Source organism: Pelecanus crispus, chromosome 3 (assembly GCF_030463565.1).
Source record: "Pelecanus crispus isolate bPelCri1 chromosome 3, bPelCri1.pri, whole genome shotgun sequence".
Lineage (NCBI taxonomy): Eukaryota > Metazoa > Chordata > Aves > Pelecaniformes > Pelecanidae > Pelecanus > Pelecanus crispus.
Window position 1 is genome coordinate 127,247,414 of NC_134645.1, and position 12,622 is coordinate 127,260,035.

The following is a 12,622-nucleotide window of genomic DNA, read 5'->3' on the forward strand; positions in this document are numbered from 1 at the left end:
CCGCCCGCAGCGCCGCGGCACTGCGCATGCGCACGGGGCGGCTCCCCGCACCTCCCGCCTGCCGGGGGCGGGGCGGGGCAGCGCGCATGCGCACGGGGTGCGGCGCGGGGAAACCGTTTTGGTAACGGCTGGGCGGCCGGAGGCGGGAGCGGCGGGGGCCTTGAAGAGGCACCGGGGCGGTGAGTGCCGGGGCGGGGTGAGGTGCTGGGAGGTCTTGTGGAGGTTGCCGTGGTGTTATCCGGCAGCAACGGGGAGCAGGAGTTTGGGGGTGCGAGTGGTGAAGACCACCACTCCCAGCATGCATTTCGCTCGGCGGGCCGCTGTCGCAGGCGTGGCGGGCAGCGTTGCATGCCGGGAGTTGTAGTCCGCGCCTCGCACGGTGGGCTATGCTGCAACTGCTGTACTAAAAAATCCGTAGTTACTGGAGCGGGGGGAGAGGCAGGGCGTGTTTACCTGGTGTCGGTCGCGGCTGTCGCCTGGCGAGCCGTGATGGGGCCTCTGGAGCGCGCGGGAAGAAGTGGCGTGAGGGGAGGAAAGAAAAACTGAACAGATCTGAGTCGCTGTGCTTAGAAAAGAGGTTAGTGGGGTGTAATCATAGAATCGTTTAGGTTGGAAAAGACCTTTAAGATCATCCAGTCCAACCATTAACCTAACATTACCTAGCCCACCACTAAACCAATTAAGGGGAGAGTAAGGATTAATTTCATGTTTCCTGGCTTGGTGGCTGGATTATTTTTAATGAAAGTAAAACTTGGAATCATTAAGGTTGGAAAGGACCTCAGTCCAACCATCAACCCAACACCACCATGCCTGCTTAACCGTGTCCTCAAGTGCCACGTCTGCCTGGTCTTTGAACGCTTCCAGGGATGGTGACTCCACCACTTCCCCGAGCAGCCTGTTCCAGTGCTTGACCACCCTTTCCATGAAGAAATTTTTCCTAATATCCAACCTAAACCTCCCCTGATGCAACTTGAGGCCATTTCCTCTCATCCTATCACTTGCTACTTGGAAGAAGAGACCAACCCCCACCTCACTACACCCTCCTTTCAGGTAGTTGTAGAGAGCGATAAGGTCTCCCCTCAGCCTCCTCTTCTCCAGGCTAAAGGTTGTTATGCTTCAAATCATTCCTTACATGATCACTCTCTTCTGCGTGAGTTGTTTTCCTCCAACTTTATAGTAAGAGAAGAAACTATAGGTTTAAACCATAGCAAGGAACATTATGTTTAGGTGCTAGGGTAAAAAGTTCTGGCAATAGGATGACTGCACTGAATTATGTTAGATAAAGAATTTCTGATGTTGGAGGCCTTTAAGAACAAATTAGACTGTTCTCAGTGCAGTTACTGTTATATTGCCATTGCTGCTCTCTGGCATGTAGACATGCTGGCTTTTAAGTTTAGAAAGAGATGTGGAACACGCAAAGACTTGTCTAAAAAGCAAATGGGGATGCTTTTTTAGTGGTTTTACACTTAGGTAAATATGCAAGATTTAGGCTTTGGGTTAGCAAATATGCAAACATTTGGGCTTGCTTAGCACTGGGTATTCCCATTGTTTTGCTTGCTAATGTGTGGTTAGTACTGTATGGATTATAATTGCTGGGTTTTGATTTTGGTTTTGTTTCCTCCTGTTCCATTTGGTTTACAGATAATGAAACACCGCCGCACGTCTTCCAGTAAAATGGGGGAGACCACTGGTGGGGGATCAGCAAAAAAAACATTTAAATCGCAAAATCAACAAAGGCCTTCCAGCAAAAAAAAGGGAACAGATGCAGAAGGAAGAAAACAAGATCAAAAAAGAAAGGTAATCCTTATTTTGGATCAAATAAATTAGAAAAATAACCAAAGGAAAAAAAAGAAAACTACCCACACAAAAAGAGGCATTTTTGCCCTTTTTTTTAACTGGAATTTATAGAGAATATTTCATTAACTAAACATAGTCCTATTGAGGAAATGTCCAGTGTGAACAGCTCTCGAGACCCGCTGCCTTAGCTGCTCCCTGGTTTCCAGAATTTCTAGTTGTGTGCTACTGTGCCTGTGACAAGTAGGGGGAAGCCTTGCCTGATGATTAATAAAAAGGCAAGCTGGCTGTGCCGTTTTGAAGAGCTGCATAGCATCTGTTTGAACAGAGTGATAAAATCAGAGTTCATGCAGCTCAGGTGACATTTATTCAGTTCTGGAGAATATTCTCTGTATATCTCAGGACTAGCCTAGGCAGCTTTCTGTTGGAGAGAGCTTCCTTAACCACTTCACTTATGAACAGCATGATCTCAAGATGCAGCTGGGTAGCCAAACAACTTGTGCATTTCTTATTTCATGACCTCATTCTTTGAATGGGAGGAACTAAGAAGAGTGAATTGCTTTCCTTAACTTGCTTGGGATGAATTACTGTTTCACGGTTCAAAAAGCATTTTTTGTGGTCAATAGCAACAGACCTCTGTCAAGCACTGAGGTGCTTTCACAGCCTTTTTATAGCAGGTTGCTAGTAGTAAATGAATGGTTGCACAGCAGAGGATGTTTCAAAATTACCGTATTTCCTGTAAATTTTTCTTTTCAGGAGGTCACTCAGACATGCAAAAGGAAAGCTAAGGATCACGAGGACTATTCCCCAGCAGGTACGATTGTATTCTTTTCTTATGCTTGTCTCGTGCAAATGCAGCATTTCAAGAAAACACTGAAAGTAATAGTAACAGCTGTGTTGAAATCACAGATGTCTGAGATGTCACTGAAATAAGCTTCAAAGTTTTCTTTCTGAACAGTAGCAGTGAGTATTTGCAGTACGGTCTTGGCCAGTGTGCATTCATATTATATGTGTTGTATATGTAGGTATTAATCATATGCCTTTGTTTGCAAGTAGTGTTCTTCTCTTGTAAAATTCCACCACAAGCACCCAGAATATTTTAACTTTTTCTTCACAGGTCGTTGTCTTCTCTGTTAACCTTCTGTCTTAAGACAGAATGTGGTATAGTGAACACACAAATGAGATGAGGTCTCTGCTGCATTGAGTTTCTCACTTATGTATATTCCTACTCTTTTTTATTTCATTCTGGGTTTTCTGACTTGTATTGCCAGTGACTTTGGGAAAGTCTGTTTAGAATGAAACTGCTGTTAAGAAAGAACCTTTTCTATTTTGTGCTTTTTAAACAACTTGTGACTTGCAAATAATAAGTACCACCTAATGTGGATAGATTTGACCTGGTAGTTTTGTGACATGGAAAACTCTTAAGTGTTACACCTTTGACTACGGTCTGACTGAATTGAGTCATAATGCTGTCTATCCATGTTTGACAAATTGTATCTTTTCCTTTTTTCCTTTGTGTTAACAGCAGAAAAAGGTTTGTCAAAAAAGGTGAAGCTAACCAGTGCTAAAATAGAATCTTGGCAGACTCTGTCAGAGAGCAGTAGGCAGTTTTTGGAAACTATAATGGATTCAGTAATACTGTAAGTACCAAATATCCTGGTGGTAGTTCTTTGTTTCCACAAGAAATAAAGTAAAAATCATAACATTGCTTGAACTGGAAAAGCTTTGGAGCTTTTTTGGGCAATATGGCTGGCTGTGTATATTTTATGCGGTATGATACAACACTTTCTATCTGAAGTTGGAAATTTTTAGCTAGAGAAGTTCTATGTTCAGTTCACTTACGGTGTTCTCTGTGCTTTCAGGCTTTGCAATGAAAATTCTGCCTTTGTTTTCTTTCTAGATCTGTTTTGTGCAAACAAAGGGAGAGGAAAGATGATGTTCAGAAGCACCTCAATTTACTGAAAGAAAGGTGAGAAATTATAATTTAACAAAAAAGAAAAAGAGGGAGAGGAGGGATTTAGTGTACCCAGTTGTTTTGTGCCATGCTTACAGAATTGCTCCTAGGAGCAATCACATTTAGGAAATTTTGGAAGGGAAAGTTGATGCAAAATCAAGGAGGGAAATATCTCGATGGTATGTTGATTGAAGTGGACAAGCAAGAGTTGTTGAAAGACCCACTTTAACTACTTCTAAATGAGTAACAACCTAGGAGGTATTCTTAAGAGCTGCTTGAATCAGCTTTGTACTCTTTATACAGGGTTTAAATTTGTGGGCAGCTATTCATTTTGTTACTGTTCTATGATAGTGGTGGGAGCAGTTACAGCTGAATTTTCTTAAATGCGAATTCATTTTCTGACTGTTGAAGTTAATTCAAAGAGAACTGAAGTTTTGTGTTGGGGCATAACTTGTAGCCTTTTTATGTCATTGTGGGAGTAATTACATATGCTTGAGTGTCTGAGAATTTTTGTGTGCATGTGTGTTGGTATACCAGGCTCTTATCAACATAGAGCCTGAGCCTATGTGTTGCTTCCTTTGTTCTTACAGTACTTCAATCTTCAAACATGAGGAGCTAGTTTTGGTTTGTTTTGGTTTTTTTTTTTTAATTTGTGCCATGTTTAATTTCTGAGTTGCCAAACTGCTGCAGTCTCGTCTGAGATGCATAGAAATTGTGGCAGTTTGGTGTATCTAACAGTCAGATCCAACTTGGAAGAATTTAAGTCTTCCTCAGAATCAGAAGGCCCTTTGACAGCGAGCTAAAACTCTTCCTCTAGCATAAAAATATATATTATGTTTGACAAAAGCATTTACAGATTTTACTGAAATGATCTTTCTTTGGAAGCAGTTGAAAATGCTGCTTTGAGAACTTAGTTTTGCTTTGAAAAGCAGAAAGGTCAGAACTGGGAAAATATTAGTTAATGTCAACTTACAGTCAAGGAGTGTACAGGCCAATGGCATAGAAACCACACAATGTCAGTGTAATAGCAGAGGTTAGAATGGTGGGATTTCTTGTTCCTGGTTCCTTCCTTAGACATCTATTCCACATGATTTTGGAAAACAGTTCAAGACAGCTTTTCTTCCTGTCTGGATCCTTTTACTTCTCTGGCAGCGATTGGGCTAAACTGAGTTTAGTTTTTCCCCAGAGAAGTCATTAGTCAGTTTGCTTTTTGTTTTGCAAGGAACTCCAAGCAAGTCATGCTTTTCTTTTTCTATAATAAAGGGTACTGAGATTTTTCAAGACTTTAAAGGTGCCTCCAGGGAAGCTGGGCAACCTGAAGAATGTCCTGAGCCTTCAAATGGCAGAGAAACAAATGCTTGAGACAAATGAAGAGTCTTTGGTACAATTGCAGGTATGAAAGGCAAGGAAGGGAAGAAAATATCTTACCCATCTGCCGCTGCTCAGTGTGTTGTAACTTTTCAGTAGACAGACTGCTGGTTATGCCTGTGCTGTTGTGGAGAAGTTGTCCACTGTTCATCACTGTCACCCACCTTCACTACAAAGCAGTGTATCTTTTTGGGTGGTGTCATGGTTTAACCCCAGTTGGTAACTGAGCACCACATAGCCGCTCACTCACCCTCCCCCCCCACAGTGGGATGGGGGGAGAATGGGGGGGGAAAAAAAAAAGTAAAACCCATGGGCTGAGATAAAGGCAGTTTAATAGGACAGCAGAGGAAGAGAAAATAATAATAAAAGAATATACAAAGCAAGTGATGCACAATGCAATTGCTCACCACCCGCCGACCGTTGCCCAGCCAGTCCCTGAGCAGCGATCGCTGGCCCCCAGCCAACTCCCCCCAGTTTCTATACTGAGCATGACACCATATGGTATGGAATAGCCCTTTGGGCAGTTTGGGTCAGCTGTCCTGGCTGTGCCCCCTCCCAGTTTCTTGTGCACCTGGCAGAGCATGGGAAGCTGAAAAGTCCTTGACTGGCATAAGCAGTACTTAGCAACAACTAAACCATCAGTGTGTTATCAACATTCTTCTCCTACTAAATCCAAATCACAGCACTATGCCAGCTACTAGGAATAAAACTAACTCTATCCCAGCTGAAACCAGGACAGATGCTTTTTCAGTGACTCAGTTGATGCTGATTATCAGTATCTTATATGCAAAAGGCTCACCATCTCTAAAGTAAATTTTGTTCTGGTTTTGTGTCTATTTTGTCTCAGGAAGAAATAAATGAAGCTGAGAGATCAGCAGAACGCACTGAAGAAACTATACAGCAACTGCAGTACAAAATCCAGGTGCTCAAGAACCAGTTAGAGGAAGATGAAAAAAAGGCCAGGAAGGTATTTCCAATGGATGTTGCTGCATTCCTCTAAGGAGAATTTGTTTCCAGAGCTATTGCACCCAAGCTGTTTCTGCAGAGAGCGTCATATAAGGAAGGCCTTATTTGCCTTTGGGAATGTATCTTTTCAATCTTTCCCACTTCAGTTGCAAAATTAAGAAGTTTAATTTTCAGAAGGATAATGGATAATGACAGCCAGCTTATTTTCCTACTTGTGTGCCTAATGTTTGGTTTTGTTTGTCTGGTGTTTTTTTTGTTTGTTTGGGTTTTTTACCTCTTTTTCCCCTTCTAGGTATTCCAGGAAAATGGCAGTGGAGTGCTCCACCTTCCAGAACTCCCCCAGCGCAGTTTACAGGCACCCACTTTGCAGGTGAGCATGGAATGTATTTTCAGAGACACCTTGGCTATGAGAAGAAAGGCAACCGAATGTGCTTTTATGACCTAACCTCTTCCAGAGGGGGCAATTTAGAAAATTCTGAAAGTTTTCTTTTTTTTTTAATTTTCATTGAGAGCTATGTGCTTACATTTTAAAAACAGAACAAACCCTAGAAAAAAGGATCACATGTCTTTTCCTAGGAATCCTGTGGTCCTAGGAAACCTGTAATCATTTCTGAAATATATCTCTCTAACTGATGGAAGGAAGACTGTCTCATTCTGTGACTTTGAACCTTTTTTATTTTAGCTGTATGTAGGTACAGCTAGGCTGCATGCAAGTGAAATTTCTGTTGGACTCGATGAAAGCTATTTTTTATTTGTTGTCTATTGTTCTTTCTTCTTTAGGAAGAAATTTTGAAGATAAAAAATCAGAAAGGTCTTTTAAAGGATATGAACACTATTCAGCAGTCAGCTGACTTGAAGAACATGTTAACCCTCATTGAAAAGACCTATGAGAAGGTAGACTTCATTTGAGAAACCAAAATATATGGAGTCTCCTTTGAAGAAGATAACCTAGGCCAGCACTCTGTGTTAATGTAGAGCATCAGGATGCTGATCATGGAAACAGTGTTTTCTTCCTAATGGCTTTACTTCTGTGACTGCTGAATTTCTGTTAAAACGTTTTCTATGAATAACAGTCGGTATATAAATCTGTAGATGCATTCTGGGACTTTAGTGATTTAAGTGATCAATCAAGGGTTTTTTTCTGGCAGGGTTTGGACCTGTGATGACTTCTAATGATGATATATACTGTCTTAGAAAAAGGGAGGGAAATGGATCCTGGGTTTATATGGGCATTTTTATAGAATAAGGCAACCTATGCCATAATATTTGGACTTTTACATCACATCTGTAAATCGGTGAAGGCAGTATCTCTTACCAAACTAACTTTTGTTTTGGAGTTAAATCCTCTTTAAACCTGAAACACATAGTAAAAATATGATTATCTTAATGCTCAGTTGCAAATCCCCGGTTCAACTTTCTTACCATTTTTTAATAAAAAAACCTCCATGGCAGGAAATTGAATGATTTTTATAAAATGTACAGGATTTTTTTCACATTTTCATATTTACTGGTTAAAAAAAAAAAAAAAGAGCATTCACACCTGGTCTATCCAGATGGTTGGGGAAAGCAGATGAGCAAAGCTCTAATCTCGGAGCTGTGTACTCACCTTATATTTCACTAACTGTCAGATATTCTTCAGCTTCAGAGGAAGAAAATTAAGTCGGAAGTCTAAGCACTCTCCTCTATTTTTTCCATGATAGAGCTCCTCCCTTAAAAGATTCAGTTATTATAAAGTGCTTTCTCCAGTCAAATTATCTGCTGGAAGATAGCAGCGCTCTTTACATTGACTTACCACACAAATACTTGTTCTTTTGTTTACAAGCAGTTAGTACTTTTAATGAGACATGAGCTAATTATCTCTATTCTCCTATGAGAGATTAAAAGCCTTTCTGTAGTTGCTTCATCTAGAATCAGGATATTCAGACTAAGTGCTTGCTTGCTTTGTACTGAATCACATGAAAAAGTATATAAATATTTAGAAATATTTCTCAAAATTTTGATCACTCGACAAGGGGAGCACTTACTGACATAACCACTACCCCCAAGTGATTTAATCCACTTTATGTGTTGGTGATTTTCCTGCATGCCACCTATCTTAATTTTTTGGTAAGTAAAGATGCACTCCTTTGCTTTCATCAAGGGTGACTTGTGAGCAATTTACTATGTGGGTTTTGAACTTTATGAGCCACATAGATAACTTTTTTTAAAAAGAAAAAAAAGGGGAAAGTGTGGAGGAGGGCAGTAAGTAAGAGTCAGGGATATGATATAACTTCCATACAAGGAAAGCTGAAACAACCATAACTGAAAAAGGAAATAATAAAGACATAAAGCATTTAATGAAAGCACTGAGTAGGAATTGGTTACTCACCACTTTTTACAACGTAGAAATGAGGGAATAGCCAGTTTGGTGGCTAGACAGCAAGTTCTTAAAGTAAGGTACTCTATAGAGCAGTGCCAGAAGACTTTGTGTAAGCCAGAGTGTACAAATGTGAAAAAGAAGTAAACAAATCTATGAAGCGTGTGTCCATCAGAGACAATTAAATGGTTTGGACAAGGTAGTGGTACCTTGTTGATGTACTTCTAATCATACACGCTGACACGCTGAAAGACAGGGTACTGAAGTAGGATGAATTTTTGCTTAGCTATTTGCAGTATTTCTTACATTTCTCTAAGAAAGGCTGTAATCGCAAGATCTTTTGCGATGTGGTCCTATGTGGTCGGTTCCTGGAATGGAGATTTGTGGTCTCTTCCCTTCCTTCCAAATCTAGTTGTTTAGATTGCAATGTGTTATGCCCAAAGTAGTGTCTAAATGCAAAAAGGCAGCCCTCCTTGGAGGGGACTGTATAATACCTTTTATGTATGGTAGGTGCTATTTCTTTGTTACTCTGAAAACCAGTTTTGTCCAGCTCCAGGTCTGTATTTCCTGAACTGATTGTTGGTGAGTTCTTTGCAGCTGAGGGGTCTTCCATGCCAAGCTTCATCTCTCATCATCCTCGTCGCTCTCCCGTGTCCCATTGCTTATCACCCCATACCTGTACTTCTCTGCACCGCGCCCCATATCTCCATTTCTTGAGGCCTCTGCTATCATACTTGGCCTGTATTTCTTTATACTGTGTCATTATGTGAGTCATAAATATCTCATTTGATATAGAATAACTGCTTGTTATTGCTGTCTGTATAAAGCTGTGGTTGTACCATACAAAGATAAAAAGAAAAAAAAATTATTCATAGGCACCTGGTCAGTGCTAAATTACACAGCTAAGTAAAAAGTTCAAAGAGCACCTGATGAACCTCAATCCTGAGGCCTTGTAAACGCAGTGCAAAGCTGGCACTAGCGATGGAGGTACTGCATTACAGGGCTAGATAGTTACAGAAGCAAGCCATAATTATTTTAATTAATTTTTTTTCTGACATTGGGTTATTTATGATAGGCTGGCTGGCTGTGGATGTTACTTTGGGGTTGTCATGCACACATAAATAGGACAACGTAAAATGGGAACATAAAACCAGACTTTTAGGAGGTGGTCTTAGCTCAGCTTATTTGATGGTGGATACCCTTGGGCAGAGTTGCAGAAGGATCAGATTTTGGTTTCTGATAAGATTAGAGGACTCTTCTAGGAGAAGGTTCACTGTTGATCAGCGTGCGTGGAGCTGTGAACTTGTGTGATTTGACTTGGGAGCATCTCAAACTTCAATTTCACAAACCTTGGCTTCAAGTAGGTAAGTTACAAGTTACAGATTTAAGATACAGCAAGAACATCAATCCATATCAGCTCTTCCTCATGCTCAAATAAAGCGTCTTTCTGCATGTGCTCTCCCATAACACATCAATGTTCCTTCTGTGTTGACTCTTCTGCCATATGCTATAGGTCCAAAACACAAGGGCAGCGTGGGTTAGCATCATCAAATCAGACAAATGAAAAATCAGGCAAAGGGTGAACAGGGCTGCCACCTCAAGATAATGCTTGGGGCTGCTTAGCTGGCTTGGTTTTCTCTTTGGCAGAATGTGTCTTAGTTTATCTCAGGCTCTTAATTCCCTCATGCTATGAAGCTTGGCACTGAGAATGAGAATTGACTACTTATTTCACTACCACTGAGAAGAAAAAGGATAATTATAAGTATGTGCCAAGCAGATCATTAACTGGTGTGAATGCAAATAGATTAAATGTCTTAATGAAAAAAAAAAAAAAAGGTTCTGGCTAGAGCCTATACTCTTGAACAAGCCTTTTGGCACTTTATTAACTCTGCTTACAGAGTCCTTCCTCCTCTGAAGGTGCAGCTGGCTCTGGCTATAATTTCCATGCTCTCCAAAAGAAAGAATAAAGCTTTTAGGAACAGTATACTAGTTTAGAAGAATTTGGAGCAATAGAATTATAGTTTTAAGATTCTGGACAAGGAATCTCATCATTCCCCATGCAGAAGCAGCGACAAGGTGGATGCATTTTATTGTCTCCTAACTTCAAGTTTATTGTTGCACTTTTGAAGTACCAGCTACAAGACTGAAAGCAGGTAAGCGTTCAGGTGGTCTATTGGTGCAATATTTGTTTTCAATCTGAAAATACTTCCAGGCATATAGATGTAAGAACTGTCCTTAAGTAAAAGTAGCTGTGTATTCAAACACATACCAACACTGCTTTTAGATATAGTTATATGCATACTGATGTGGTGTGACACAGAGGCAATTTTCCCCTTGAACATGGTGAGAAAATGGAGTATAAGCTTCAATAAAGGTAAATATGCACATGTACTCATAGAAAGAACTAATCGGGGTTTTTTTAATTTTTATGTTTGGTGAAGCAAGCCAAGGAACAAGGTGAGGGCTTGAGGCTGATGGTGGATCATATGGATGCTGGAAGATACTTTCTTATCTAAGACACAGGTGTGTTAGTGGGACAGCCTGAGCTTCACTATATTGCTCCATTCATGGATCTCTACCGTGACCTGAGGAGCAGATTGCTTGTGTAAGTGTGTTGATTAATGCTATGGTTTATTCAACCCTTAATCAGCTTGCTGAGGACAACAAGAAGAGGCAATTAGTGCTTACTGTTGTGTTATTTCTCTGTTAAAGCCTTGTCACTTGGAAACTGGACTAAATGTTTGAAACCTAAACATAGCCTGGAGGAAAAATTCAAGTTATGAGATGTAAAAGCCTTTAGAAAAAAATACATGCTGTGCAATCTGTAGAATTAAACGAAGTAAGAAAATGGCCAGATTGGCGCATTGTATGAAGAATAAGTGAATAGAAGCCTTTTTCAATGGATAACAGATCAGTCATAGCAGTGATCTTGGAAAGACTCCTTGAGTAACTTGCAGTAGAAGATCAACTATAAGGTTAATATATAGTGCTGACAAGATAAGTCATCAGTGCTAAGACCCTTCAATATTTGTAGTATGTTGGTGCTTTTTATTTCTTTTAAAAACATAGGAAAATTGGATTGAGTAACACCTTGTTGTTGTCTTACTTGTGATCTGGCTGTTGGATGAGTACCTTTGTAGGAGGTATATAGTGTCATAAGCAAACAGGAGAGCTGAGGATGGATGAGCACCTAAGCCCCTGCTACAGGTTTTATTGCTCTATCCGTGATCCTGAGAGGTGGCTGCTTACAAGATGTTCGTTAGTAGTAAGGTGGGTACTTGATGGCTGCAATAATTTATAAGGTATGTTAAGATTTGTAATGAACTGCAGCAAAGGGCAATGCTTTTAAGATTAATTGGTGCACATTTAAGAGGTAAAAGAGAGGATGAAGGATGCGGTACCTTTGAGAAACCTTAGGATTTGAATTCTTTCCTTGGACTTTCTAAGTGAAGATACGTTTTTGTTGCTTCTTGGGGGTTTTTGGGATGGGTTTTGGGGTTTTTTTTGCTGGATTTTTTTTTTTTTTTTGACAGGTCATAACTGTTGTTTTGGATGGGCTAGTTTGGATTTACAGCAAAAGTGGAAAGGAAAAAAAAAAATTACTAAGGCAAGGCAGCTGTTTCGCAAATAAGATTTGTGGCTGTCATTCTTGCAGTAGCTCCTCTGCTGAAGAAGTTACCCTGGAGGATGAACTGTCCCAGATCATAGCCTAAAAAGTTAAAGGCCGAATTAACATTGTAGAAATTACTTGTTAATAACCAGTAAGGGAGGTCAGTTGTATCTAGGCTTAAAGAAATCAGTTGTAAGAATTTATTTTTACAGTTTTTACCAGCAAAAACTAACATGATTTTTGGGGCAGACATGAGAAAGCCCTCTTTTTGAATCTATCTGTAAGTGACCTGGCTGATGTAGCACAAGAAACCTGGTGTAGAATGACAAATTAAGACCTGGAATTAAGCCCTTTCTGACTGCCAAACACCATCTCATCTTGCTGTTCTCCTCACATCCATTTATTAAAAAAAAAAAAAAAATTCCCAAAACACTTTCCATAGGAAAATGCTGAAACAGGGCATTTGTGGGAGCTATTGTATTTTATGAAATTAGCAATTATGCCACTCAGTTCCTCTGCATTATTGCTTTTCTGAGTGACTCTTTATACCTTGAGTGTCTTCCCAGTAAGGAAG

General features: G+C 40.3%; 1 protein-coding gene across 1 annotated transcript; it reads left to right on the forward strand.

The window, feature by feature from the left end:
• The first annotated feature begins 1,641 nt into the window (after positions 1-1,641).
• On the forward strand, positions 1,642-7,295 carry CENPQ (centromere protein Q). The gene is made up of 8 exons (XM_009481717.2): positions 1,642-1,797; positions 2,551-2,608; positions 3,320-3,434; positions 3,695-3,763; positions 5,012-5,141; positions 5,964-6,083; positions 6,375-6,452; positions 6,863-7,295. Exons 1-8 carry the CDS (start codon positions 1,645-1,647, stop codon positions 6,989-6,991), a joined length of 852 nt encoding a protein of 283 aa, XP_009479992.2. The 5' UTR covers positions 1,642-1,644; the 3' UTR covers positions 6,992-7,295.
• The last annotated feature ends 5,327 nt before the right edge of the window (positions 7,296-12,622 follow it).